General features: G+C 61.4%; 1 protein-coding gene across 2 annotated transcripts in view; it reads right to left on the reverse strand.

The window, feature by feature from the left end:
• Positions 1-26,997, reverse strand: part of LOC102368720 (collagen alpha-1(XVI) chain) — a 66,525-nt gene that overhangs the window by 22,679 nt on the left and 16,849 nt on the right. For both annotated transcript variants that reach the window (XM_025212856.1, XM_006031248.3), the window contains exons 6-39: positions 25,623-25,746; positions 24,715-24,990; positions 24,360-24,440; positions 23,722-23,856; positions 20,635-20,685; positions 19,578-19,622; positions 18,703-18,738; positions 16,660-16,686; positions 16,333-16,395; positions 15,626-15,667; positions 15,497-15,541; positions 14,813-14,848; positions 14,376-14,438; positions 12,560-12,604; positions 12,370-12,465; positions 12,051-12,089; positions 10,945-10,989; positions 10,325-10,360; positions 9,773-9,889; positions 9,023-9,058; positions 7,973-8,008; positions 7,676-7,789; positions 7,158-7,202; positions 6,844-6,879; positions 6,436-6,489; positions 5,655-5,786; positions 4,415-4,450; positions 3,983-4,090; positions 3,421-3,543; positions 3,268-3,321; positions 3,146-3,187; positions 2,335-2,370; positions 1,985-2,038; positions 602-670 (exon numbers count right to left, since the gene is read on the reverse strand). In XM_025212856.1, coding sequence (XP_025068641.1) covers positions 602-670; positions 1,985-2,038; positions 2,335-2,370; positions 3,146-3,187; positions 3,268-3,321; positions 3,421-3,543; positions 3,983-4,090; positions 4,415-4,450; positions 5,655-5,786; positions 6,436-6,489; positions 6,844-6,879; positions 7,158-7,202; positions 7,676-7,789; positions 7,973-8,008; positions 9,023-9,058; positions 9,773-9,889; positions 10,325-10,360; positions 10,945-10,989; positions 12,051-12,089; positions 12,370-12,465; positions 12,560-12,604; positions 14,376-14,438; positions 14,813-14,848; positions 15,497-15,541; positions 15,626-15,667; positions 16,333-16,395; positions 16,660-16,686; positions 18,703-18,738; positions 19,578-19,622; positions 20,635-20,685; positions 23,722-23,856; positions 24,360-24,440; positions 24,715-24,990; positions 25,623-25,746 — 2,377 coding nt within the window. The remainder of the gene's footprint in view (positions 1-601; positions 671-1,984; positions 2,039-2,334; positions 2,371-3,145; positions 3,188-3,267; positions 3,322-3,420; positions 3,544-3,982; positions 4,091-4,414; positions 4,451-5,654; positions 5,787-6,435; positions 6,490-6,843; positions 6,880-7,157; positions 7,203-7,675; positions 7,790-7,972; positions 8,009-9,022; positions 9,059-9,772; positions 9,890-10,324; positions 10,361-10,944; positions 10,990-12,050; positions 12,090-12,369; positions 12,466-12,559; positions 12,605-14,375; positions 14,439-14,812; positions 14,849-15,496; positions 15,542-15,625; positions 15,668-16,332; positions 16,396-16,659; positions 16,687-18,702; positions 18,739-19,577; positions 19,623-20,634; positions 20,686-23,721; positions 23,857-24,359; positions 24,441-24,714; positions 24,991-25,622; positions 25,747-26,997) is intronic.

The following is a 26,997-nucleotide window of genomic DNA, read 5'->3' on the forward strand; positions in this document are numbered from 1 at the left end:
GAAGAGCGGGGAGCAGAACCCAGGTGTCCTGACACCCCATCCTCCATGTGCACCACTAGCTGGCAATGCATCCTGGGGAGTGCCCGGAGCAGGGACTTGATGGCACGGAGCAGGACTTGGAGCCTGCCTAGGGGTCTGCACTGTGGGGGCTCAGCAGGCCCATCCTGGGCCCTGGGAATCCAGGCCCAGAGGGAGGAAGCCCCAGCGGGGTGTAAAGTAGCACAGGCAGCGGTCAGTCTGCCTGGGAGCTAGGGAGAGCTGCAGGGGCTGGCGTGTCCTGCAGCCCCTTTGCAATCAGTGCAGCCAGGTCTCAGCCCTGCTCGCTGGGCTGGAGAAAAGCATGAGAGTCCTGTACCAGAGCGGGGGCCACAGCAGAGATGTGCCCTCTTTTTTTCCCATCCCACTATGGAAATAAGCAGACAGATGCGGCCGTGCCCAGTGGCCCTGGGGTCATACATGGCACCTGTGTCGTGCCATGGGGGAGAAGCCTGGCACCCTGAGAGCACCCAGCCATGTGCTGGGAAGCTGGGCACCCATCCAGGTTTGGACCCCGGGGGCTACCAGTAGCATCCCAGACCAGGAGCTGGAACCTGGCACTTACCGGTGGCCCAACCACACTGGCTCCTGGAGGCCCGGGGGGGCCCTCAGCTCCTCTGGGCCCAGGCGATCCCTGCAGGAAGGAAAGAAGAGTCACGCCTGGGCTGGGTGAGGAAGCGACTGCCACAGGCTTGAGGCTCAGGCTCCAGGTCTTCCTGGCTCTGCCTGGATGACACAGCCCCCTCCTCCCTGCAGTCACAGCTGGTGCCAATAACTCAGCCACTGGCACAACTATAAAACCTCTGCTAGGAAGGTTTGGAGCCTGGGCAGAGGAGCATGCTCCTGGAAAGGAGCTGGAGCTGTCAAGACCCACGGTGGCCTGGGCAGCAGCCAGCAGCATCTCTGCCCCCTGCTCGATGTGCCAACAGAGTGCCCTTCACCTGGGGCAGCTGCAGGATGCCAGGGACACAGGATGCCAGGATGCTGGGCACCTGACTCTGGTGGGGGAGTGCGCCAGGGATGGAGAGTGTTGTGCCAGGATCCTGGTTAACCCTTTGCTTAGCCCACACGATGGCTCTGTTGTATCTATATGTCCGGCGCATCCCCCTGGAGCAGTTCTAGGCAGGCTGCCGGTGCCACAGGGTGACTGTGACTTACCAGCACACATCTGCCAGATACAGGGTGCCCCATGACCTGAGGTTGGAAGGGTAGGGATGGCTGTGGGGCAGGACCAGGGGCTCACAGGGACAGCTGGGCACATGGGGCTGCAGGACTGGGGTGGTCTCTGCATCAGGTGAACTTGTAGGGCTACAGAGTGGGCAGCAAGGATGGGAACAGCTGCAGGTAGGACTGCTTGGCACCATGAAGTGGGGTGTGCCCAGTGCCTGCAGCAGCTCTTCTGATGGGGGGAAGGGGCTGGGTGGGTGGGAGCCCAGCAGCAGGAGGCAGAGGCCCAGCACAAGGCAGGGGGTGAGGAGCGGAGGCAGAAGGCATCAAGCAGAGGGCATAGGCCCTTCCAGGCACTGTGCCCAGTCCCTTCCCACCCTGTTCCCAGTAAAGCTGGGAACTTGGATGCAGGCAAAATCCCCAAGGCACATCCAGGCATCCCCTGTCCTCTGCACCTCTGACCAGGCCATGGCATCTGGCCCCTCAGGTGCCCCTGCCTCTGGATTTCAGCTGGCACCATTTGCTATCAGCACCAGCATCCCCAGCTGGCACAGCAAAGGGCTAAGCAGAGCCAGCTGGACCCACCCCCCCATCAGCCAGCTCTGCGCAGCTCATCACCAGAGTCAGTTCTGTGATACCAGCTGCGGGAGGCTCCCGGAAGGACAGCGGCTGGCTCCAGGTCTGAGCTCCATCATTGTAATGAGCAGGCGGCAGTGCCCGCTCTCCTGCAAGTCCCCTGTGGGCTCGAAGGCAGGGCCCAGTGCCCATCTGGGGCACTCACCGTGATGCCTTTCTCTCCTGCTGTTCCTGGGGGCCCTTGAGGTCCAGAGGGTCCCTGAGGGGCAAGAAGAAACCAGTCAAGGACCGCCTTTGCTCTCCCCACTTGATGGCATGCTCTGCAGCCAGTCCTGAGGCACCTTGGCACGATACAGTTTATGCTGCACAGAGAAAACCCTCTTCAAGGGCTCCCCTGATGCCCGACCGACCCCACACACATGCCCTTTGCAATTGAGTGGCTGCTCTGTGATAAGCCCCGCGCCACGGAGGAGGGCTTGGGCTGGCCGCAGCCGAGTTGCCTCAAGCCCTTTCCCTGGGGTGGGAGGGAGTGGGGAAGGGTGGAGCTGTACTCACACGCTGGCCAGGCAAGCCGGTCTTCCCAGGCTCCCCCTGCAAAACAGAGAGAACCAGTTGAGTCTCATTCCAGTCACAGGCTCCAGCAAGAAGATGGGGAAGGCGTTCGCCTTGGACAGGGTGGGGAATGCCCCGCTGCAGGACGGGCATCATTCAGGTCATCTGGGCCTCCCGGATCTGGCCGGGTCTGGGTTAGACTCTGACGCATTCCTCTGCTTGGGGTTATCCCTGGATAAGTACCCGTGGCATCTCAGAGGTGATGGAGTCCCACAGGCTGGGGGGCGCTGGACCTCATCTTAGGTCCCTTGGGCCTCTCCATTCCCCCTAACATGCTTCGGTGGTTTAAGACGGAAGACAATCAGAAAAAGGAGGAAATAGAGGCTCCCAGGCCAGGCTGCACAGAGGGTCTTCTGCAGGGAGGAGCCGGGGAGGAGAAGACTTTTGTGCCCCCGGAGCCAAGGCTGAAGGGGTGAGCAGAGAGAGCTGGGAGAGGAGGGACAAGGGAGGCCGGGCAGAGCAGACCTGGCTCCTGGAATGAAGAAGGGGAGAGGAGGAGGAAGGCAATACCAGCCTGCTTTGCTGAGCTGGGTGAGGTGAGGAGCAATGTCCAGTGTGTCCCAGACCAGGGTAGAGGGAGCTGTAATAGGGTGCAACATTTGGGAAGCAGGGGTTGGCCCAGCTGGGGAGGAGGCAAGAGGCAAGTGTGCAAAGAGCAGGCACCATGCAGGCTCCTGTGGTCAGGGAGAAGGTGGCATGGGGCTGACGGTCACAGAGCAGGCGCCCTGGGCTACAGCCACATGCTGACACTCACCTCCGGACCCTGCTGGCCGATCCCGGGGGGCCCAGGCTCACCCTAGGGAGACCAGAGAAGTGGGTGAATGGCAGGGCTCCAGCTCATGGCAGCTCCTGGCACCCGGTGCAGCCTGCACTCACCTGCAGCCCCTTCAGCCCAGGGGGCCCTTGGATCCCTGGGAGTCCTGGTTTTCCCTAGGACACAGAGAAACGTTAGCCAGCAGCAGTCACGGCAGAGCTGGCATCGGCGTCACACTGCCAGCAGCGGTGCCAGGTGGGGTGAGGGGCACTCACGGCTTTGCCTGGCTGTCCGATGCCTGGAGGTCCTTGGTCCCCTTTGGGTCCGGGCTTTCCTGGGATCCCAACCACATCCGAGAACTCGCCCTGGAGACTGGGGCAGGCATCGCAGGCGTCTCCCTGCAAGGAGGCAGCACGCAGAGAGATGGAGCGCGGAGACATCCACCCACCTGCATGGATCGGGAGCACTGGGGACTCGAACTCGCTGCCCACCATTTTAGAGACTGTGGGCATCTCTCGCTGCCTGGGGCAGGACTGTCAGGACCATCAGAGGGCAGCATGGAGCAGATCTGGGAGAGGCACCCATGGCACCATGATGGGAGGGAGCGCGTGTTGTGGGGTGAGGAGAAGGGAAGTCAGCTTTTGTAAGGGGTGAAGGGTCCCCTGCAGAGGAGCAGTGGGGGACTGGGAATATGGGGCACAGGTGGGTCCCCCTGTGGGAAGGGCATGCCCTGGCACTGTGGTGATGCCAGGCCTTGCAAAGGCAGGAGACTGAGGTGGCTCCTAAGACCCTTGCTGGGCCCTGCTGAGAGCCCCGTGGGGGCATCCAGGCACTCACCTTTTCACCCTTAGGCCCCTTCGGACCCTTGGTGCCAGGCTCTCCCGAAAGCCCCGGCAGCCCCGCTGTGCCCGGGATGCCAGGGTCGCCTGTGTTCCCAGCATCTCCCTAGACAGGGAGCAGACAAAGCATGTGAGGCAGGGAAGCATGCAATGCCCAAACCCACCACCCCAGGCTCCTGCCCCTGCTCTCCTCGGGAAGCTGGGTGCCAGCTGCTCTGGGGTGGGCACTAGAGGCATGCTCTTGGCCCCCAGCCCCTTTCCCCTCCACAGAGTACATGGTAGGCTGCTCCACTCGGGTGCAAGCCAGACCTCAGGTACATGCTCCCAGCAGCTCCATGCCCTCAAGCCACCCACCCCCGCCCCTGGTGGGGGATGCTCAGATGCTCCCACCCAGTCCCATGCAGGGGGGCTCCCCTGGCAGACATCTCACCTTCTGTCCTTTTTGCCCAGGCTCCCCTGGTTTGCCCTGGAGAAACAAAACAGCAGCAGGAGGAAGAAATCAGCCCATCAGGTTAGAAGGAAAGCCCCTGACCCCCCATCCCCACAACGACATCCCTTCCCTGCCCCTGTAAGGGAGGAACCCAGATCTGCAATGCAGCCGGGCACTTGGACCACAGGGACTAATAGGGGAGAACAGCTCTATAATGGGCCCGGAGCTAAAATCAACCCATCGCACAGTCGCTCTATTGCTTGGGTGAGTAGGAGCTCGTGACCTTGGGGTCCCAAGCCACCCATCACCATGGTCCAAGGGAAATGCCCCAGCTCTGGAAGCCCCAGCTGGAAACCTTCATCCTACGCTGGTGGCATCTGCCATGCCTGCCCCATCCCGAGCCTGGTGCCCTGTCCCTGCCAGCCTGCATCCTTCCCCTCCAACTGACAAGAAGTGGCTTTTGCAGCCAATGCAAGCACTTTGGTGGAAAGTTCTCGCTTCATCCAGACTTTCCAGAGGAACCACCAGCAACCAAGAGAAGCCAGGAGGCTCCAAGCAAAACATGCATGTGCACATTACTGATATACATCAGCTCCCGGGAGGGGGAAAGAAAAGGAAAAAGTGGACTCTGGGTTTCAAAAGTGAAGAAGGTTCAAGAACCAGAGAAAAACTGAGGCCAGAAGAGTTTGCAAAACACAAGATTTGGGGGCAATTTAATAATAAAGAACAAAGTGATTTGCTCCACAGGGAATTTCTGTTTCTTTTGCTACTGAGTCAGTGGCTGGAAACTTGGCTCCCAGGATCCTCTTCAACCTCCAGGAAAGAGGGACTCTCCCAGCTCAGAGATGGGGCTACAACCCAGGAGTCTGGGCTCCCAGTCTCCTGCCCTGTTTGCTTTGTGCCAGCACCTTGCTGGGAGCAGGGATGAAGTGGCACTGGCTCATGGCTCAGCAAGGGCAAAAGGCATGCCCTCACCTCCAACCCCCTCCCTTCAGCTGGGGGCACCATCCCCTTCCCACTTATAAAAGGTGTTTATGTGATGCATGCCGGGAGCAAGTGTGTCCTGGCCCCTGCACCCAGCCCCGCAGAGCCCCGGGCTCAGAGCGGGTCTGGGGGTTAGCTCTTTCATGGCCATCTCAGCTGCATCAGTGCACCTCCGCACTGTGATGCTCACTCCTTCCAACCACCCCCCACAATCACGCAGGCCCCTGGTCCATCCCAAAGGGCAGAGCTGACTCACCGCCTTGCCAGGCAGTCCCACGCCGGGTGGACCAGGCTCGCCTCTCTCCCCCGCAGGGCCGGGCACGGTCACCACAATCTTCCCCCCTTCCAGCGCCTCTGGGCCAGAAGGGCACTGCTCACACGGCTCCCCCTGCAATGGCCATTGAGAGATCCTGGGGTCAGAGAGAGGAGGGCACCTCCTTGCTCTAAGCTCCCAGTCCCTTGCTGGCAAAGAGCCTGGGGTCCCCACGCATCCCCCCTGCCCCACACTGTCTAATACCACTGACATCTGGTCCCAGCGTGCCCCAACCCCCAGCCCGAGGTGCCCATCATGGAGCACGTCACACTCGGATTGGCAGGGAGTGGGTCTGAGTAGAGATGACCACGTGGGGCAGGAAGGGGGAATCCTTCCACGCCTGGCTGCAAGCAGCTGGGTTTTGCCTTGCTGGGGCTGGGGTGATGCATGTCAGCACTAGCATGGAGGCCGCTGCTCTGCCTCCACTGCGAGCAAGGGAGCAGACACCGCCCATGCTGGGGGTGCCCTTGAGCAGAGAGAGGCTGTGTGCACATGGGCAAGGGGATCATCCCTCACCCCCAAATTGTACCCAGTGGGGGGATTTTGCAGAAGAGACTCCGTCAACATGCAGGCAGCATTACTGGGGCCAGCTCTGGGTGTGATGCAGCCCAGGCTGCCCTCTTTAGTGCCCCACTCCTCCCCTCCCTGACTGCCCCTCACCCTTCGGCTGCCTCCCCTAGTGCTCGACGCTGGTCCCTTCGAGCCAGGCCAGCCTGAGTCTCACCTTTGCTCCTTTGAGACCCTCGGGTCCCACGTCCCCTCTGGCACCAGCAGAGCCCTGCACAGAGAAGCAGCAGCTGAGAGGAGGTGTCAGCTCAGACCCCAAGCACCCAGGCAGGCCCTGGTCTGTGCACACACACACACACACACACACACACACACACACACACACACACACACACACACACACACACACACACACACACACACACACACAGTCCTACCACCCTACCCCAGAAGTCCACCCACACCTGGATTAACCCTTCCCTCCCTGACTCACTGTCATCACACCACACCTGTGACCCAGCATCCCTCCCTCCAACCAGCTGGACAGTGGCAAGCCACCCTCTGCCCCCAACACCCAGCCCAGCCCAGCCCAGCCCAAGGGGACCCGCTGCCCCCTACTACTCACAGGCTTGCCAGCAGGTCCCTCCTGGCCAGCGTCCCCCTAGGAAGTAGAGCAGAGAGTATCTGGGTCAGGCTCAGAGCGGGGCGGGGGACAGAGACAGCGATGGCACAGACCCAGCAGGGCCACAGGGCTCACAAGTGACATGAACTTTGGCCCTGTGTGGGCTCAGCCTCGCCCAGCAGTTTCATGGCAGAGCAGGGCACCGCTACGACCCACAGAAGGGAGGTTAGACATGGCTGGAGCTGATCCAACCCTTCAGTCCCAGAGACCTCCAAGGATGAGGGGACAGAGGCAGGATGGGGGCAAGGGGCACTCACCTTTTGTCCCTTGGCTCCAGCCAGCCCAGGAGCACCATTTTTCCCCTGCAACACAATCAAAGGCTCTGAGTGGTGGATTCAGCAAGGTGGGGAGAGAGGCTGGGATCCAGGGAGGCCTGTGGATGGGTCTGGGAAGACCCCTGGGAACAGCCCTCTGCAGCCCTGGAGACTGGACCACAGCTGGGACCGACCAGGGAATTAATTCCAGCACCAGCCAGGCCAAGGCAGAGGGAAAAGGGTAGGCAGGCCCAACTGGGAGCAAAGGAAAGGGCAATGGAGGCTCCTAGCTGGCTAGGGTGGAGAGGGGGTGCAGCCCTGGCCTTTAGCACCAGCAGTAGGAGGGAGGCTGGAGCCCTGAGCGCTGCCTGGGCCAGGGGCTTGGCTCCACAGGGATTTGGATGCAGTCCAAGTGCGGTCCCCACTCAAATGAGGCCCCCGTGCTTCCACCCACGTGCCCCCTCAGCCTCTCACCGCACATCCCCTGCAAGCGGGGAGGGGAACAAAGGACGTGTACTCACCGGCAACCCAGGCAGGCCGATCTCCGGGGCCCCTGGCTCCCCCGTGGGTGCTCCCTCCAGGCTCCGCAGCCTGGCAGCCAGGACGACGGGGTCGCACTGCAAGCAGGGCTCACCCTAGGGAAGGAACCGGACAGTGCGGGGTCAGACAGGCTCCGCGGCCATTGATACGGCCGGATAAACCCCGCAGGTTGCCTACGGGGTCTCTCTTTGCAGGGCAACCAGAGGCAGCCGCTGCATTCAGCGTGAGAGCAGAAGAGGTCCCCATGGGGGGTCTGAAGGGCCCTGCCGGGCACTCACCTTCTCACCCTTGATCCCATTGATGCCGGGGTCCCCCTGAAAGAAGCAGACACCAGTGGGGCATCAGCCAGGACACAAAGCCCAGCCTTGGAGCAGCCCTTCCCACAGTGGCTTGGACCACAACAGCATAAGAATTGCCATTTACTGGGTCAGACCATGAGTCCAGCCTGCCCAGTCTCCCGTGTCATAGTGGCAAAGAGCGGACGATGACAGGGAGAGAGACCAGGGCATGAACAGGGTTTTCCCCCGTTCCCCTCTCAGTTGCAGCCTCCCGTATTTAAGGTGTAGGAAGCTCTGATGCAGAGGCCGTGCCCCTCACTCCCCTGCTCAATAGTGATGGATGCCCCTTTCCTCCAAGAACACGTCCAATCCCTTTGTTAATCCAGCTAAGCTCTCAGCTTCCACCACATTTGGTAGCAGAGCTCCACGCTTTAATGACGCGCTGCGTGAAAAAGCACGGTCCGGTGTTCATTTTAAACTCACTATCTATGCGTTTTATTCTGTGAGCCCCTAGATCTAGGGTGATGCAAGACAGTCAATAATAAATCCCGGTGGACTTTCTCTTTGCCATTTAGTATTTTGTAACCTTTCTCATGCCCCCTGTCAAGTGTCTCTTTTCTAAACTGAACAGGTCTGGCTTTTTTAGTCTTTCTGCATATGGAAGCCCCTCCATACTCCTTGCTGCCCTTCTGCACCTTCTCTAGTTCTCCTATATACCCCCGTCCACCTGTCCCACCAGACTGGACACAACGTGGGGTCCAGTGTGCCCCGGGGAGCCCTCCCCGCAGCTTTGCATCCTGTGGACTGTCTGCAGGTCCTGCATCCGAAAGTGCTACTGGGGCTAGGAGGCATCACCGTCCTCTGCAGAGCAGAGCGGCTAGCTCTGTGTCATAGGCCCCGTACTGCCCACAGCTGGAGGAGATTCTCTGGGGGCCCCCACCCCACGCTCTCAAGGTAAGGAGATGTGGCCCAGGCTGGCATGGAGTCACTAGCAGTGTGAGCTGTGACAATCCCCAGAGCACAAGGCTCCGGAGCGAAGGCATCACCTACCCTGTCGCCCTTGTGTCCACGGGGTCCCGGCTTGTCCTGGAGGGGAGAAAACCAAGCAATGAGATGGAGCAGGGCTGTGCAGCTGCCTTGCTGTGGGTCCTACCGCCAGGGACCACAGGAGGCAAGCGCAAGGTTTTGCTGGCTGCGTGGGTGCTGTGTGCTGCCACACAGCCCCTCATACCCCTGCCCAGCCCCGTTGGTGTCTCGGCTGCCCCCAAATAGGGACTCCTTAGTAGGGCATGGGCGGTAACCAGTGAACAGAGCCAGGCAGATAGGGCTGGATGGACTATGAGACTGCAAGTGTTTTGGGGGGAGCAGGACCTGCCCTGGCTGGTGCCAGCTCTGGGCTGGATCCCACACCTGGGGAGGAGCGGGACTGGTTCCCAGCTGGCACAGACCTGGGGCCAAGCCCCTGGGAACTGGGTGGGCAGATTGGGCACTGAGTGCTGACCTCCATCCTGCCTCTCATCTGGACCCAAAGCAACCTCCCCGATGCAGCCGGCGAGGGCAGCGGGGAGCTAGGGCCTGCATGAGGAGCGGGCAGGGGGCTGGATGGTGTGAGCAGGGCAAGGAGAAGGCAGGAAGCAGCTAGAGCCCCTTTCCGCCACCCACTCCTTCACCCTCCTTCCTCCCCCTCTGCTCCCCACGCATGGCCCAGATGTGCGGTGCTCCATAGACAGCCTCCCCCTGCCCCCCAAAGTGCCCTGCGGGGTCCTTCACTGGCAGAGGCAGGGGCTGGTTCAGACTCACCGCGATCCCAGCCTTCCCCGGTGCTCCGGGCTCACCCTTGGGCCCTGGCTTTCCTGGGAGGCCGATGGCGTCGACCAGCCCCTCGGGGATGGTGGGACACACTTCGCATGGATCACCCTGGGGAGGGAGGAGAAGGGGAAACACGTGATGATAGCTCTGGGTACCCTCCACACTCACCGTCCTAGTGAAACATGGGGTCCCTAAGAGGAGGTGACTGCAGCTGATGCCAGCACGAGGCACATGCAACTTGCGGCCTCCCCATGGCTCTGGGGGTGCAATGCAGAGGGCCCAGAGGGGTTAGGTCTTGCCAGGACCCAACTGAGTGCCCAGGCAGGGTTGGGTGGTAAGGGCACATGGGACTATTATGCCCCTGCATCACCTCTATCTTGGGAGTCTCTCCAGCCAGCCACAAAAGCGCCAGGGAGGGGTAGGCAGGGCAGGAGGAAGGCTGAGGCTTCTCCACGTGCAACAGGCAGCCTCGGGGCGTCTCCATTCCCTGCCGCACCGTGCTTCTCCCCAAACTGCCTCTCCCGCCCCCGCTGCGGTACCCACCTTGTTGCCTTTCAGGCCGGGGGTCCCGGGCTTCCCCTGAGAAACAGATGCTGATTACACACTGCAGAGCTGATGAGCAAGCCCCAGCACAGGGCACTGGGCAGCAGCAACCCCCTGTAGCCCGCTGGGGAGAGCACCAGCTTGTTGCAGCAAGACACCCCCCAGCCCACAGCCCCTTGCCACCTGCTCACGATCAGCAGACCCAAGCTCCCTCGGCCAATGCTCCTCACCTCTGCCCTGCCCCTCAACACACACCACTGCTCAAACACCTCCACCCTGCTGCGGACCCCCTTTCCCTTGGCCGTTCTGGTCCCAGGCCCTGCCTGAGAAGGGGCTGTCCTGATGGGCAGTGCCCAGCTGGCTCCTTTGGCTCCCCTGATCTGTTAGCTGCATGTGAACCCATCTCTCCGGAGGAGAGAGGCCGGCATGTTAGCAGCTCTAGGACAGCTAGTGGGGCCTCGGCCCAGAGTCAGACGCTCCCAGCCCCTCCCTGACAGCTGGGCTCAATGCCCACCTCTGCTCCTGCCAAGCAGCCGAAATGCAAAGCCGCAACCCCCCTGCCCGCCCCAGCGCTGAGCCCACAACCCCCCACTCCCAGGCCAGAGGAGGCTGGCACTCACGGGTTTCCCAGTTGAACCTTCGGGTCCAGGAGCTCCCGAATTACCCTAGAAACAGAGGCCAGAGAGAATGCAAACAGCCTGAGCCCGGGGCTGGCCAGACACCAGGCAGCGCCAGGGAAACGTGGTTGGCCGGACCACGCCGCAGCCAAGAGCTGAGCTGCAGGGGCAGGGCATGAGGCTGGGGATTAGTGTGGGGTTCCTGAGGTTACAGCTCCCCTGCAGCCCCCCTGGTCCTACACACAGGCTTGAGGATGCCCCTCTATGCTGCCCTGTAGCCATCCTGCTACCCCAGCCCTGGGCTCTCTGCTCCCGGCTCTGCTGATGCCGACCTATAAGCCCCTGGCTCCCTGCACCCAGCCCCACCATTGCCCCAACCCTGCTCCTCCACCCCCCCGCTATCCTGTCCCAGAGATGCCCACCCTCTACACAGGTACAGCTGGGGAAGGCTCTGCCCATGCCAGGCCTATGCCCAGGGAAGCTGCATGGGGAGCCAGCAGGAAGAAGCAGAGCCTGGACAAGAAACTCGGCTCTGCTGCACAGATGCACAGACACAGTCCCCGACTCTGAGACGCGGAGCTGACATCGCCCCAGCTTGCTGCTTCCCGCAGGCTCGCCAGAGCTTTAGCCCGTGGGTGGTGGGTTGGATTCTCCTTGGAAGGAGATGAAAGCAAAAGCAGCCCAATTCCACCCGCTCCCCCGCCGCCCAGCTCTGCAGCATCAACCCCTCCAGCTCCACAGCCTCCTCAGCCACTTCCTCTCCCTGAAGCCCTTGAGCTCCCAGCTCGGGGATCTGTCTTCCCTCCCATCACCCCCCTGCCCTTCACTAGGGCTCGGGGACAAAGGCAGGCAGGGGGGCAGCCTTGCTAATGGGGTCTGTCTCAGCCCGCTTTGCTGTGGGGCCTGCTTCCTGCCGCTCCACGTGGCAGCTGTGGCCTCTGCTGGAATGAGAGGATGGGTACCAAGGTCCAGGGGTCCTATCTGAGCAGGACCCTCCGTTCTGGGCTGGCTCCAGACCCAGAGGAGATCGGGTTCTCTTAGGCATGGCTATAGCCCTGCCAGGCCCTGCCCTGGGCATGCTGGCTTTTACCTGTGGAGGAGGCACTAACCTTTTCTCCTTTAGGACCCGGTGGGCCCCCAGGGTCCCCCTGGAATAAAGACAGAGGAGTTAGCCCAGCCTGGGGGGAATGTGGCCACCGCAGCGCTGGACTCCAGCATCCCAGCTTGGTCCGTGAGCAATGGGAAGCCCGCAGCTATGACACACACAACTCCCCCCACCCAGCCATGCCATGGACTAGAGTTAAGTATGCATCCCACTGGCCCCAAGGATTGCTGGAGCCCCCCAAGAGGCTGGCAGGCTGGAGCGGCGACTGTGCACATCCCATTGGAGAGGTGGCCGGGGGCCTGGGAGCCTAACCAAATCCTTACCGGCTTCCCTGGCAGTCCGATGCCTGAGGGGCCGGGCACCCCAGGTGGACCTGGCTCTCCAGCGAGCCCCTCTGGTCCTACAAGCCCTGGATCACCCTAGAAAGCAAACAGAGCCATGAACCTGGCATCTTCTGCCACCGGGTCCCCATCCACAAGTCATCTCTCGCCCACCGAACCCTCAGCACAGTACCTTCTGGCCCTTGGGCCCCACCACACATATCTCTCCAGGCCGGCCCTGTCAGGGAAGGAAAGAAGAGTTAGCCATCCCTGTAGCTTCACTGGGGCAAGGCCTAGCTTTTTGCCCGTACAGCTCCTTGCACCATGGGGACCTGTTCCATGACTTGTTCTGCTATCATGACACAAGTAATAAATAACACCACTGCATGCTGGAGTCTGGAGAAGAGAAGGCCAAGAGGGGATTGAATAGCAGCCTTTGATGACTTGTAGGGGGTTGCAAAGAGGATGGAGATGGGCTGTTCTCAGCGGTGGCAGATGACAGAAAAAGGAGCAACAGGCTCAAGTTGCAGCAAGGGAGGTTGAGGTTAGATATTAGGAAAACCTCTCTTATGAGGAGAGTGAAGCACTGGAACAGGTTACCCAGGGAGGTTGTGGACTCTCTATCCTTGGAGGTGTTTAAGACCCAGAAGCCTAGTTGGGGCTGGTCCAGCTTTAAGCAGGGTGTTGGACTAGATGTGACCTCCTGAGGTCCCTTCCCACACTCATTTTCTATGATTGTGGCCCTTGGAAATGTCAACGTACCTTGGAGGCGGGCCTGCAGCATAGGCAGACACACCTGAGCCAGCTTTCAACCAGCTGCCTGCGGCACCGATAGCAGTGAAGATGCAGCAGCGGGGACTGGGTACCAGCAACCCAAGTACATCCCCCCTCCCACGGCAGCATGCACTTGCCGTCAGCTCCTGCCAGTGAAAGACCACGGCCTGGCCCCTGCTCTAGGGAGTTCACGCACCGGGGAATCCCACACAGGTGCCAGAGCGACTGCCAAAGCAAGCGGCAGTGCGAAGATGGCCTCCCACTTATACAGCACCTCCCTCTGGAGGCATCTCAAACCTCTTCACCATATGTACTGCTGGGCTTAGCAGCCACGGGTGAAATGCAGCCACCTCTGGGGTGGATGCAGCATCTGTTGTACAGCACAGCCACTTAACAGCTGCCAGGGGAATGTCGGGCGGGGAACAGGGCTTTGCTGGTGGGAATCTGTCCAGAACAGGCAGCTCTTGCAGGCTTGGGTGTGCCCTCCAAACAGATTGTACCTCTTTGCACCAGAGCCCAGCAACAAGGCAAGGCCTGACTCTAAACCAAGGGAGGTTTGGAATGGACAGGACCAGGGCAGGATCAAACCCCCAGGGCACACAGCACCCCTGGCACCTGGCTGCCTAGCCCCTGGGTCTGTCTAATAGCCCACGGCCCACCAGGATATTGGAGGTGGCCGAGGGTCCTGGGCACTGAGCCTTTCTCCACCCTGCTCAATCTGGGAGAAGAGTGGGCAGCCGAGCCCCTACTCAGCGCCCAGGAGCACGCTGCTGTCTAAGAGGGCACTCCCAGGATGCCAGCACATGGGACAGAGGCTGGAGCTGGGGATCCCCGAAGGAAGGAAAGCTGAGCCAGGCCAGACACTGAAAGAAAGGGGCCAGATCCTCCATGAAGGGGTAAAAGGGGCTGTGCTGATTTACACCCTCAGTGCCTCTGGCCCACAGAGCCCTGATGGCTTGGAGAAACCCTGCACTTCGGGAGTCAGTTCAGCCTCCAGCGAGGTCCCACCTCCGCTGCACCTGTGCGGGGAAGACCCTTCAGGCTCAGAGCCCTCGGTGGGTGCATGGGGGTCAGGGGGTCTCTTCTGCAAACTGAGCTGGCAACTCTCCCAGGTATCTCATGGCTGCTGAGGACCCACAGGGATGGCTTCAGCACCTGCCAAACCCCATGTCTGGAAGCAGTTCTCAGAGGGGAGAGGCTGGGTTCGAAGATGGAGATGGCAGGGAAGGACTTACATCGTGGCCTGGGCGCCCTGGCTTCCCGTGGAGCCCTCCGTCGCCTTTCTCGCCCTTCTGGCCCTTCAGGAAGTAAGTCAGAGAGCTGCAGTCAGTGGAGGATGCGGTTGCCTCCCTCTAGGAGGGGCTGTCTCATTCCCATGGACCCCAGGCCCCTTCCCCAAAACCCCCACTCATCCCTCTCTAACCACCTCCAGCATCCAGCTCACCCCCATGTGGCCTCCCTTCACTCTCCCACCACCCCTCCGCTGGGTCCAACCCTCAGCTCACACCTTCACTTGGCCCTATCCCTCCCCCCAACACCCTCTCCCCACCAGGAGAGAGCCCCTGCCCCTGGGGTGCCCTCTCCGGCCATGTGGGATGACCCCCCCACACAGCCCTGCCCCTCCTGGTCCTGCCACCCCTCCAGTCCTGGACCCACAGCCAGGGGGAATTACCTTCTGCCCATCAGCGCCCATCGAACCCGTCAGGCCCTGTTCACAACAGAAGCAAGGGGCATTAGAAGGGCTCCCTGCTACTCTCAGCAGGATCCTGTGCCTGTGTCCACCTTACAGGACCTCCCTGAACAGGCCTCCCTCCCACGCCAGATGGCTGGATGGGTCCTCTGCAATCCCATCACAAATCCTGGCTGATAAATATTTACTTCCCCCCATATACACTTGGCCACTCTGCAGGGAAACATCTGAGTGGTCTCCCCTGGCAAAGGCTACAGCGGGGGATTAACCTGTGCAAAGGCTGGGAGCACGAGTCTCTCCAGCTGCCAAGGGAGGAAGGATCAAAAGGAAGCAGAGACCGGAGCAGGTGCCACGCGTGGGCCAATGGGTCCTGAGGCAAGGAGCAGAGTCAAGGGCATAACTTCATGGGAGCAATGCCTATTTTGACTGACCTGGGCTTTCCAAACCTCCCATCTAGGCCCAGGACAGCCCCTGGGGAAACTACCCGCCTGTATAACACAGCCAGCAGGTGCTGTGCCCCTGGCAGTAGCTGAACAGGGGATGCTGCCTCCCACGGTGCCAGTCTGGGGGAGTAGGCTCAGGAAGGCAGGTAGCAATGGGGGAATCCAGCTCGGCAGAAGGGATGTGCATCCCCCTCCTACCACCATGCAAATGCTCTGCACTTACCACATCGCCGTGCTCCCCCTTCTCGCCTTTCGGCCCCTCGGCACACTTGGGATAGAAAAAGGATGAGGGTTAGAGGAGCGTGAGGCATCCCTGAGGGCAAGGTGGCAAGAAAGCAGGGTGGCACCTCACCTGCAAGGGGCCGTCGGGGGAGGCCCGCACACAGTCGGAGCCCTGCGGAGGGAAGGGACAGGCTTCAGAGGAAAAAATGTGCTGGCATAGCAGATGCGGGGGGTCGAGGAGCTGTTTAAGACCCTGGGGCTGGGGCACGATGGGACACCAGAGCCTTGGGAAGGCACAAGGTGTCTGCTCTAGTGGTCACTGGTAAGGACCCTTCCCCACCAGCCCAGCTATCATGGGAACGGGTCAAGCCCAAGACGAGACACCCTCAGGCTTTGTGGCCAAGGCCCATCCCTAGATGCAGCCCTGGTTGATCAACAAGCAGAGAGTGGGATCTGGTTTTGCCTCCCTCCCCTCATCTCCCCCAGCAGACGTGGCCCCACCAGCCCCTGGAGCCTCCTCGGCTGAGACCCAGCACCTTCCTCCATGCCACAACTGGGACAGCACGCTCGCTTATCCTGTGCCATTGAGGGGGATGATGGGTGGGGAGACAGTGCCCAGGGCTGGCTGCGAACAGGGGCAGAGACCCCAAACTGTGCAGTCCAGCCAGCTTGAGGGCTAGGGCATCCTGGGCAGGGGGAGGTACCAGCCTGGGAGGCAAAACAGGAGGACACGGGACACAGCTAGGTCTTTCCGGGCACACTTCACACAGGATGTCACCCTCCAGCCCCCACATCAGGCAGACCAAACAGCTCCAGGTCACCATCCCAATCACTCACGCGCTCGCCTTTCTCCCCCTTTGAGCCGAAGGTCCCAGGCAGTCCTCGTTCTCCTTTCCCACCCTGTGCAAGAGAAGGGGAGATTTGTAGGGCCAGCCAGAGCATTGAGAGCACCCAGCCCTGGACACACGGGGAAGCCCACATGCAAAAGCATGTGCACAATTATGAACACCAGGACAGACACGTGTGTGCAAGCACATGAGTGCGCGCTCACTGGCACCAGCATCCTCTGAGCCAGGGAGGGGTGGCATAAACAGAACCGGCCATGCCCCAAAGAGGGGCTGGCCCCTGGGCTCTGCTTGTCCTGCCGCATGGGGACACACTTACCTTGGGGCCGGGGGGACCAAGCGTGACCTAAGGAGACAGAAAGGAAACCCGTCAATGCAACGTGGTCCTTCCTGCAGCCAAGTGAGATGGGGGACAACATGCAGGAGGACAGGAGAGGAGAGAAAGAAGGGAAGAGCGTGCGGGACGGTGGGAAAAAGAGGCGTAAGCAATTGCATTCCTACGAAAGCCACAATTCAGGCAGATTCTGGCACCGGTGACCAGCCCGGATGCCCACGTGACCCGGTATCACGGTATCGACGTGTCAGGGCCCATCTACCAGTGCACGGAGAGGCTTGTTGCAAGGCCTTGGGTCCTCTGGACTCCTGCCGCCGGGCAGGAGGAGCTGGGAGCGGGAGGGGGGGAAAGGAGCACGAAGCAGAGGAAGCAACGCTCTCCCCTAGACGAGCCTCCAGCCGCTCCCGGCTGGGAGAGCAACTGTGGCACGGATGAGCGGAGGGGAATGTCAGACCGCAGAGAGCTGCGCCGCCGCCTCCTTCCCTCGCGCCTTAATTCCTTCCTCTGCTCCCGCGCTCTTTCATTCATTGTCATGCCCTGTGCCAAAAGGGGGTTGCCATAGGAACCCTGCTGACATCTGGAAGCCATCAGAGATGTTCCCCAGCCAGCCAGATGCTCGGGTGGACCTGGGCCAGGAAGGATGACGAGTCTGGGGGGGGTCTTTGAAGATGAAACAGAGGGGGTCGGAGCAAGCTGAGGAAGGCGAGGTCCTGGGGAAGCTCCCGGAGTGCACTGGATGGGTCCCACGGGGCTGGGACAACAGGAATCCAGCCCGGTGCTGCGGCAGCATCTTCTGACTTGGCAGAAGCAGGGAGCCGGCAGAGCTGGGGGCAGGATGGGGACAGGCCTGTCCTGCTATATGGGGGCAGAGATGTGGGGAGAGGAATTAGGACCAGGTGCTCCTGGCCTTCTGCCAGGGGCCTGCCATCGGTGCCGTGAAACAGGTCCAGGGCCCAGATCCAAGCCCTGGCGTTGCGCCCGGCTTTGGCAACAAGGGGCAAGCCTCACGTCACTCCTTTGTGGGGCCCGTCCGCCCTCCCCACCGGCTGGGAGCCAAGCCCCATGGAAAGCAGCTCCATCGCTGCTGCAGTCAGCGCTGGGTGATCTCCGGTGATTCCCGCCTGTCCCCGTGGGCTCCGAGAGCTGTGGGTGAGGCGTGGCTGCAGAGCGGGTAGCATGCACGGGCTGGAACAGCACGGCGCGGCATGGCCTGGCATGGCACTCTGTGCTGGGGAGCCCCGGCAGGCTGGGGCCTTTGATGCACAGGCCGTGACGAGCCCTGCTGGTATGTGGGAGTGTCGAGCCACGGTGCTGCACCGAGGAAGGATGGGGCTGTGCATGGCCCGGGCGACCTGCAGCTCAGGCACAGGCTGGGACGGCCCTTCCCAGGCTGCTCTCTGCGCTCGGGGCAGCTCAGGCAGCCTCGCTGCATTAGGAGATGTAGAAGGTCTATCTGCAGTGCCAGTGTACCACCTGGAAGGGCAGGGACTCAACTTCCTCGTCTCCCGTGTCAAGAGCATGGGGCAGCCCAGAGCCAGATCTCTGGCCTGATGGTCCCCACCTCACCCGGCTCTGCCTTTTGCAGGGTCAGACCTGGGGGCTGGACCTGCCAGAGACCTGGCCTGATTCCCACCTCGAGCTGAAGAGGGAATCTGTCTCCACTGCCAGAGGACCGGAGCCCCACTGTGACGTGGCGACTCCTCCAGCCCCAGGCAGGAAAGCCAGGCAGTTATCTCCAGCACAACAGGGGAGCGGCTAAGGGACTCACCAGAGGTCACACAGGCAGGCTGTGGCGGAGCTGGGAAGCAGACATGGGTCTCCCAGACAAGAGCCCCGACCACAGGGCCACGCTGCCTCTCCTGAGCGTGGGCAAGAGCAGGAGACAGAGCAGGGAAGAGTGAAGGACCCAGAGCGCTCCTCTAGTCAGAAGGACCCGCAACCACCCCACAGCAGGGAGAAGCCCTCCTCCCAACCTCACACCCCATCCCCCAGCCAAAACCCCAAACCAGCCTCAGGTCCTTGACTTACGTTGGTGTGCTGGGCTCTCGGCGGGCAGGGCGGGCACTGGAAGAGAAGGGCAAGCCTTTAACTACCTCTGGGCACAACCGACCCCACCCGCCCCGAAACCTTCCCACCTTGGATCCCTGGGCACCACCCTGATCCCTCCCCAGGGGGTATGGAGGGTGATGGGCATTTAAAAGGGGTAAGGGGGATATTCCTAATGACAAGCCAAACCAGGCACTTGAGTTAGGCCCCAGCGCTGCTGGAGATTGACTGGCATCGGTGGGGCCTGGTGCTGGGCACTGCCCAGGACTGTGCTGTGCAACAGGCAGAGACATGGGCAACACCAGAGGCAGCTGCAAGTCTGCTGCAGAGGCCAGGACCAGGCCATCAGCAGCAGGCAGGAACCCTCCAGAGGCTACTACCTAATGGCCTGACCCTGACCCTGACCTTGACCTCCCTCCCAGAAACTGCTGCTGGGGGCAGGAGGGGAAGAGCAGCGTAGAAAGGGCCGGGGGGAAGCACACGGCTGCTCCTACAGCAACAGATTCCACCTCCCAGCTCCTTCTCCTGGGGCTCCCAGACCTGCCAGCGCTGACCGGGGGGTTGTACGTGTGGGTTTGTGGCTTGACCACAGGCTCCTTCAGCCAAACCAGTGGCTGTGAGTTGCTCCCACGGGAACAGCCAGCTCCAGCCAGGCAGGCATCAAGTGCCCTATATTCTCCCTAAACCACTTAGACCAGCTGGACTTCTTCCATGGGAAGCAACATGAGGAGAGCAGCTCCCTCGCTGCTCTGAGCCATGTGTGGATGGGCAGGGGAGCCCAGCTCATAACAGGGCTCCCTCCCCCCACATCTGGCACAGCTGGAGCACTGCGCAGCCCCCCAAATGCCTCGCCTTACCTCGCCTGCTGGCATGCCTGGCTGGCCAGAGGAGCCTTGGTAGCCCTGTGGGAAGCAACACAGAGAAAGGTGTGTGTAGGAAGGGAAGAGGCTGAATACACGGGGCCACACACCAGTGCTGTGCCCCTCTGATCTGGGCCTGCAATGTGGGCCTGGGCACAGTCATTTTCCCTTGCTGAAGCCAGCTCTACATGCAGCTCCCACCAGCAAAAGCCAATGAGGAGTCAGGCCGACTGGCCCCAGGCTCTGCCACAACCAAGTGGGGGGTGCCAAAAAAAAACCCCTCAGAGAACCCAGAGCTATGGGGGTCTCCCTGCACCTGCCCGGGGCTCCTGATAATATTCAGTCTGGGCTCCAGCAGGATGAACGGGGAAACCAGGACTCGTGCTGGGAGGCCAGGCCAGGCAGCACTGGAGGTGCCGAGGTCCCGGTGCCTGCCCAGCATTTCAGAGCCATCCGGGAGCCCCAGCCAGAGCTCGGAGATGCCAGTAGCTCCAGTCTGGCTGGAACAAGGAAGCCCTGAGAAGCAGCTGGGATCTCTCCAGGAGCGATGCGGAGCAAACACCGCTCTAAGTGCTGCAGGAGAAGCCGGACAAGCCGCTCTTTGATTCAGTGTCCGTAGCCTTGGTGGGAGGGGAGGAGGCAGGATGGAGCCCCGCTGCCTCCGTGGAGGGAGCACAGTGCACAGGGTGTCTCCCTGCGATGCCCGGGAAGGCAGCAGGAGGAAGAGCCCCCCCGCACCAATCAACGGGGCAGGGCGAGGCAGCTCCCAATGCCGGGCTGGGATCCAGGCCCCCTGGCCAGGCTAAGCGCAGAGTGGCAGCGAGGAAATGTAGGCGTGGGCTGCGCAGCGGGCTGCCTGCCAGGGTGCCCTGGGGATCAAGGTCTCTGGTGTGGAAGATAAGAGACTGCATGGTAACGATGGGGGCATGGAGCAGGATGCTAAGGGGGTATCTGTTCAGGGCAGGGCAGGCTGGGGGCACCCCTCCGGGAGGCTGAAAAACAGGAGAGGTCCCAATCCCCACCCCTGCACTGCATGCACCCCCCTAGCCCTCACCTTTTCTCCTTGGTTACCCTTCACACCGACTTGCCCTGGCGCCTTCGCCTCCTGCAGAGAGAGCAGAGCCACCACTGCGCTACAGACCCTCCTGCCTCTGTCACGGGCAAGGGGAGGCTGGGTGGGGCAGCTCCCGTCATCCTTTACCGCCCCGCTGGGAGAAGCGGGAAGGCACCATCTTTCCCCCGTGGTTGGAAACTACAGACGACTCTTGCCATGCCACCCCCCAGCCTTGCCTGGAAGCTCAATACGGCTCCCCACGACACAGCTAGAGCCATCCAGGTGGGGGGACCTCCTTGCCAACGCCCCCACAAAGGCTGCTTTGGGCTCGGACAGCCGGCAACCAACCCCTTGCCCTCCACGGCCCATTTGCTCTTGCCATCCAAGTCCCTGTCATTGCAAGGCAGGCAGCCTGCCCATTCACACGGGGTATATGGAGCATTGCCGGTGACGGCGGGGGCTGGACCTGCCCACCCAGGAAGTCTTTGCTGGCTGGCGCATGACTCCAGAGGCACCCTATAGTGACGTGTCAAACCCAGCATCCTGCCCTGCCGCCCTCATGCCCAACCCCAGCCTCCTCCCCTGCCTGCCTGCGTTGGGCTCTACCCTGGCACCCTCGGACAGACACCCCCATCCAATTTCCCTCTGAGCCTGGAGCCTCTCTCCCTGGCTGCTCAGGAAGCAGCCGGAGCCCAGAACTCCCCGTTCGGCACAGACAAGCCTAGTGCTTGTTTGAGGAGGGAGTTTTTCCCCTCCTCTCCTGGCCTCGGCCCCCACGCACCCTGCCAGCCGCTCAGCCGCTCGCGCCCCGACTCTCCCGCTGACCCGACAGCCCCGTCGCTGCTCACTTCCCCAGCCTGCGGAAAATGTGATGCAGGATTTCAAGCGGGGGGGTGAATCAATGCAGCTGTGTTCTCCGCCACGGGAGTGTGGGCGCTGCATCAAGAGGTCTGGGGAACATCCCAGAGCCCTGGAGGAGAGACAGACCTCAGGGACAGAGGCCTGCTCTCTGCCGCTCAGACAGGAGGGGTTTCAGGGCACAGGGCTGGGCTTTTCAGCCTGGTTCTGGGTTCAAGAGCATGCAGGTTGCCAGGTTCCCGTCTCCTGTCTGTGCTACTCAGAGGGCATCAGGATCCATGTCAGGGGCTGTTTGTTGGAGGGGTGCGCTGTGGCCCAGCCCTGAGCATACCACCTTCTGCCGGGCCAAGAGCCCAACCCGCCCTGGCAGGCCCCTATCCGATGCCTGCTTCCTAGCCAGACAGCCCGGCTCCCAGGCTGGGATGAAGAACCATCGAAAAGCAGGGCTGGATGGGGCCTCAGGAGGTCACCTCTAGTCCAGCCCCTTCCCCGAGGCAGGATTGTCCCCAGACACGTCCTTGTCTAACCTATTCCTGAAATGGCATGATTCACCCTGTCGCACAGCTATAAGGCACGCTGCCCAGAGGCACCGAATCTCCACAGGTAAAGCAGGACCAGTCGCTCCCCCAACCTACCCCCAACCCCCTGCCCCCACAACATGCTAGTCCTGCTCCATGCACCCCGAGCAGCTTCTGGGTATGGCTGGCTGTGGGGGTACCTCCTGCCCTAGACTGCCGATGGAAGAGGCTGGACCCAGACAAAAGCCCCGTCAGGAAAGGCTGGGAGGACAGGGTCCAGGCAAGCACGAGGGCGGAGGCCAGGGAGGGCAATCCACTTGCTGCTGTTTGCAAATGCAAGGAGATGTGGCTCTTGTCGCTGAGCACCGCTGTGGCTTGGATCCTCTGGGCACTGGTGGGGGTTCGCTAGCTGGCACAGGCAGTATGTGGGGTGGGGGACAGGTTTAGGGAGGGGAAGTGCTGGAGCGTGCTCTGCTAGGGCTTATCTCTGCTGCCCAGGACCCATCAGGCATGGGTTCCAGCAGCCCAGAGGCTGCTCTGAGTGACACCCAGGGCTGCGCTGGCCCCTGAATGGGTCTACTTCTCAGAGCTACCTGGCTGCCCTCCCAAGCACAGGGCATACTGGTAGCGCTGACTGCCACGCTGATGCTCCATGTGGAGTGACCCGCTGGCACCAGGAGGGAACACTGCTCAGCGACATGCCCGGTCCTAAGGCCCAGAGACCCTGCAGCCCCCTCCGTGGGAGATGGGGGACATGGAAAGCTCCCAGAGCCCTGCACGGCCGTGGGCCATGGGGAGCCAGACTCTGGAGCCCACTAGCTGCGCAGCCCAGTGGTAAACACAGGAAGAGCCAGCTTGTCAAGGCCACGGCACCATGACAGGAGGGGAAGGGCTTGGACAGGCGACAAGACAGAGAGGAAACCGGCCGTCCTTCATATCCTGTCTCCTTGTCGCCAGCAGGTTTCGAGCCCAGACCTCTTGGGCTGCCAGGGATGCTGCGAGGGAAGTGAAGGCGCGAGCACACACACACAGCACCAGTGAGCGCAGCTGGCTGGGTGGCACTGCTGTATCGAAGCCTGTCCCCTGCCCCATGCAAGGTCCCTCTGCCCATCACACGTGCCCCAGCAGCTCTGCTTTGGGGGATTAGCTAGTCTGGGACAAGACAACGGCTGGGGTTGAGTGGAGAGCTGAGGAAAGGAGGAGCAGAGAGATGCACCAGGGAATGCCTCACCCAAGCCTGCCGAGGCAGTTTCCCTAGATCCCAGCCCTCTTCCACCTGGGAGCCACTTTTTAGGCCTCCTGCAGCTGGAAGCAGCTCTGATCCTCTCTTGCAGCCCCTGCTCCCAGTGGGAGAAACCAGAAAGCAAACAGTCCTGCTCCATCCGCCAGATCCTTAATCTTTTCTCCAGCTCTTACCCAGGCACGACCCCTCTCCATCGCACACACGGCGCCTTAAGCGTTCTCCCAGCTCTTCCTGACATGCCTTCCAGTTGGCCAAGCCCTGGTGCCCAGCAAGTCATGCAATACACCAGGCGCAGGGGCTCTACAGCCAGAGACATCTGGGAGGGGGGCTGCCACTGCCCCTGCCTCACTGCTGGCCACATCTAGCTTGCCTAGCTGGCTGCAAGCTCCCAGCCCCAAGGGTGGTTGCAGCTCTGCCGCTTCCCAGCTCCTTCCTCCCATGCGCCTGCCCCAGTCATCCCCCTCTCACCTGGCCCCCCAGGGTCTCCTCCAGGCAGAAGCAGCGGGTATACACCTTCCCCTCCGACTGGGGGTTGATCTCGATCAGGTTGTTGTTCTGCAAGGCCTCTGCTTGCCTCCGGGTTTTGGGGGCTTCAGAAGGGCACTGTGCAAAGCGGAAATGGGAACTCATCAGCATGTGAGGCCGGGGTACCGGAGCCATGCAGAGGCTGGGAGCTGAGCACAGCCACCAAGCCCCTGTGTATAGACAGGATGCAGGAGGGCAAAACTCAAAAGATCCTCCCCCATGGATCATTAGGGAAAAAGGACCCCCAGGCTTCGACTGACAGCTGGAGGCAGCAATGGGGATGCATCATCCCCTGCAACAAGGACTTGGGGAGATCTTCCTCCTGCCCAGGGAGGGAGGATGCTCTGGTACTCAGAGCACCAGGCTGGGGTGCAGGCCTTGGTTCAACCCCCAGACTGGCCACAAGCTTCCTGTGTGATCGGGGGACAAGTCACTTGCCTGCCCTGGGTGGTGCCCGGATGCCAGAGGGGTGAAAGCCAAGTATGCATGTGGAGAGAGAGCCCCTTGGCCCCACCAGCCCCAGGTGAGACCAAGAGACCGAGGGCTTTCGGGAGACCCCAGACAGCGAGACTAATACTCACCCCGCTGGCTGAGATCTCGCAGCAGCCTTCCTGCACGGCCAGCTCTGAGCTGCAGTAGATGTGCGCCTGCTGGATGTCGAACTGCAGGAGTGGGAACACATGGACCCCATCAGAGCCACAAAAAAGGCAGCCCCCACTCACAGGGGGGCTGACCCTAGCCCCAGAAGCCGTTCCAGCCAGGGAGCCTCTGCATGTCCCTGCCCCGTCTAGAGGACGGACCCTATTCTCTCTTGCTGCAGGCCATGGGCCCGTGACACGTGTTTGCACACGCACACCCTCTTACTGCTTTCCTCTCCCTTGCCCTGGCCCTTCCTACCCAGACTGGCCCCTTCAAGACCCATGCACGATGACCCACCTGGACTGGCGCGCCCTGCATGGCATCCAGACCGATGAAGGTGTTGCCCTCGCCGGACACCGCCTGCCAGGGCTCCAGGGGCTTGGCAGAGATGTAGCTGCAATCGATGTGGACCGAGACCCCCTGGCTCTGCACGCTCAGCACCATCTTGTGCCACTTCTGGTCAAACAGGGAGGTGACCCCCTTCCCAGTGAAGACCGTGCTCACAAACTCCTTCTCCTGGCCCTTGACCTGGAACTCCAGGCTCCTCTCTTTGCCGTGGACTGCCAGGGAGAGCTAGGGAGAGAGGAGATGTGGTGGCTGAGGGCAATTTCTACAGGTGCCAGTGGGGAAAAGACAGCAAGGTCCAATCATAAGGACAGGGCCCGGTGGGCCAGAGGAAATCCCCAGAGAGTGGCATCTGCAAAGACCCTGCCTGGTGATCAGGGGCTTGGACGGCTGAGGCCAAGCCATCGTGCAACCGTTGCCACCAGCCAAGCCAGCTCCTTCCACCCCCTCCCATGTGGGGTGAGGGCTGGGGCCAGTTGCAAGGCAGGATCCCAAGCTGGCACAGCCCATGGCACACAGGGGACCCGTTCCAGACATGCCCGCAGGTGGCACTGTGCACAGCAGGTCATTGCTTTCATGCACAGGGACAGAGCAGAGAGCCCGTGTCTCCTTGATGCCATGGCTGGCATGGCCCAGGGAGCACATGGCTTTGGCCAACCAACAGCCATTAGCTCCCAGGGAAAAGCCGGCTGGCAACCCGTGTCAGCAGTAGTCATCCTGCACCTGGTCTGTTGGGCGACTCCAGGGCTCTCTGGAGCCTGTGCTGTAGTAAAGCCAGCGGGAGTGGGGCATGAAACACCAAAGGGAGGGCAAAAGCAGGAAAGGAAAGTGCTGCAGGCACGGACGCAGGCCCAGGGTACCTGGGGGTAGCCCTGCCGGTCGGTGATCTGGAAGAGATACCAGTCCTCCTTGCTGCTCTTCTTCTTCAGGAGCAAAGTGAAGACGAGGGTGAATTCCTGAGGCAGGCCAAGGGGGAACACCTGCCTGGGAGTGGGGCAGGGAGAGGAGGAAAAGAGACATCAGTGGAAGCAGAGACTGACATCGCTACGGGGAGCTGTCTCCTCCCTTAGCCCCGCAGGAGCTGTCAAGGCAGCACAAGCACCTTTCCAGCATGGAGCCTGGAGAGCTGCATGTGTGTTGGTGTGTGTGTGGACCCACAAGGACATCTCTGCCTCTGAGAGCACGGATCCACATGCCTTGAGACCAGCCCAGATACTGCCTGCACAGGGCTGAGGCTGTGCATGTGTCTGCAGGGGTCTCTGGGAGTGAGACCCACCCATTCATCTGCATCCGTGTGTGCACGCATGCGCGCACCACTGTGTGAATGAACATGGGCGCAGCCATCCATTCAGGTGTGAAAGTGTGTGCCCTTCCATGGATCTGTGGGCATGAGACCAACTCAGAGGCACGTGGGCATGGGTCAATGTGCATGGATCTTGCAAGTGATGGATATGGGCAGGCGTAAGGATAAAGAGACCCCCCCACACCTTTAGAGCACTCTTGGATTGCTGTAAACCCCCAGCACCATCACTGCCAAACACAGCTCCCTTTGGGCATGCGGCAATGCACCCATGCCAGGAGATGCATGGCCGGAGATGCCATCCCCCCTAGGCTGCATGTCTCATCAGTGCGTGACGGGAGCCGGGGGAGCCTGGGGCTGGAGACCTGGAGGCCACACAGACAGCAGAGCTCTGGTCAAAACAGACCCGGCTCGTGTGCTGGGGAGGGGGAAAAAGGGGGGCTGAAGCTGTTTGTCTCAGTGCTGCAGGAGAGAAGCCAGCGCTTTCGAAACAGGAGATAAATCAGAAACAAACAGTAGGAGGGATAACCAGGCCCAGCCAGTGGGGGTATGTAGGGAGGAAGGGTCCATCGGTCTGTCCTTCTGGCAAGTTCCCAATACACTGGTGCTCCCGGGAAAGATGCCCCAGCGCCCCTCCTACAGGACCCTAGCCCCCGTACGTGCCATGCAGCATCTCTCCACTGCACCATCTCCCTCACACACCCATAAGACCCTGAGATGTAGCCCACAGAGAGGATCCAGACTGGGCCCCTTCCTCCTGTGGGTGCCCAAGCCCCCACGGCTGGCAAGTGACACAGCCCCGCTCCCCCCCAGGGACTTCCTTCCCTGCACAAACAGAAGCTGCTTCCCACTTTCCATTCCCCTCAAGCCAACAAGAAGGAAAACAGCCCGACCACAGCCCCCGCGCTCCACCCCCCGAACCAGGCAGCACCCAC

The sequence above is a fragment of the Alligator sinensis genome, unplaced genomic scaffold (assembly GCF_000455745.1).
Source record: "Alligator sinensis unplaced genomic scaffold, ASM45574v1 scaffold994_1, whole genome shotgun sequence".
Lineage (NCBI taxonomy): Eukaryota > Metazoa > Chordata > Crocodylia > Alligatoridae > Alligator > Alligator sinensis.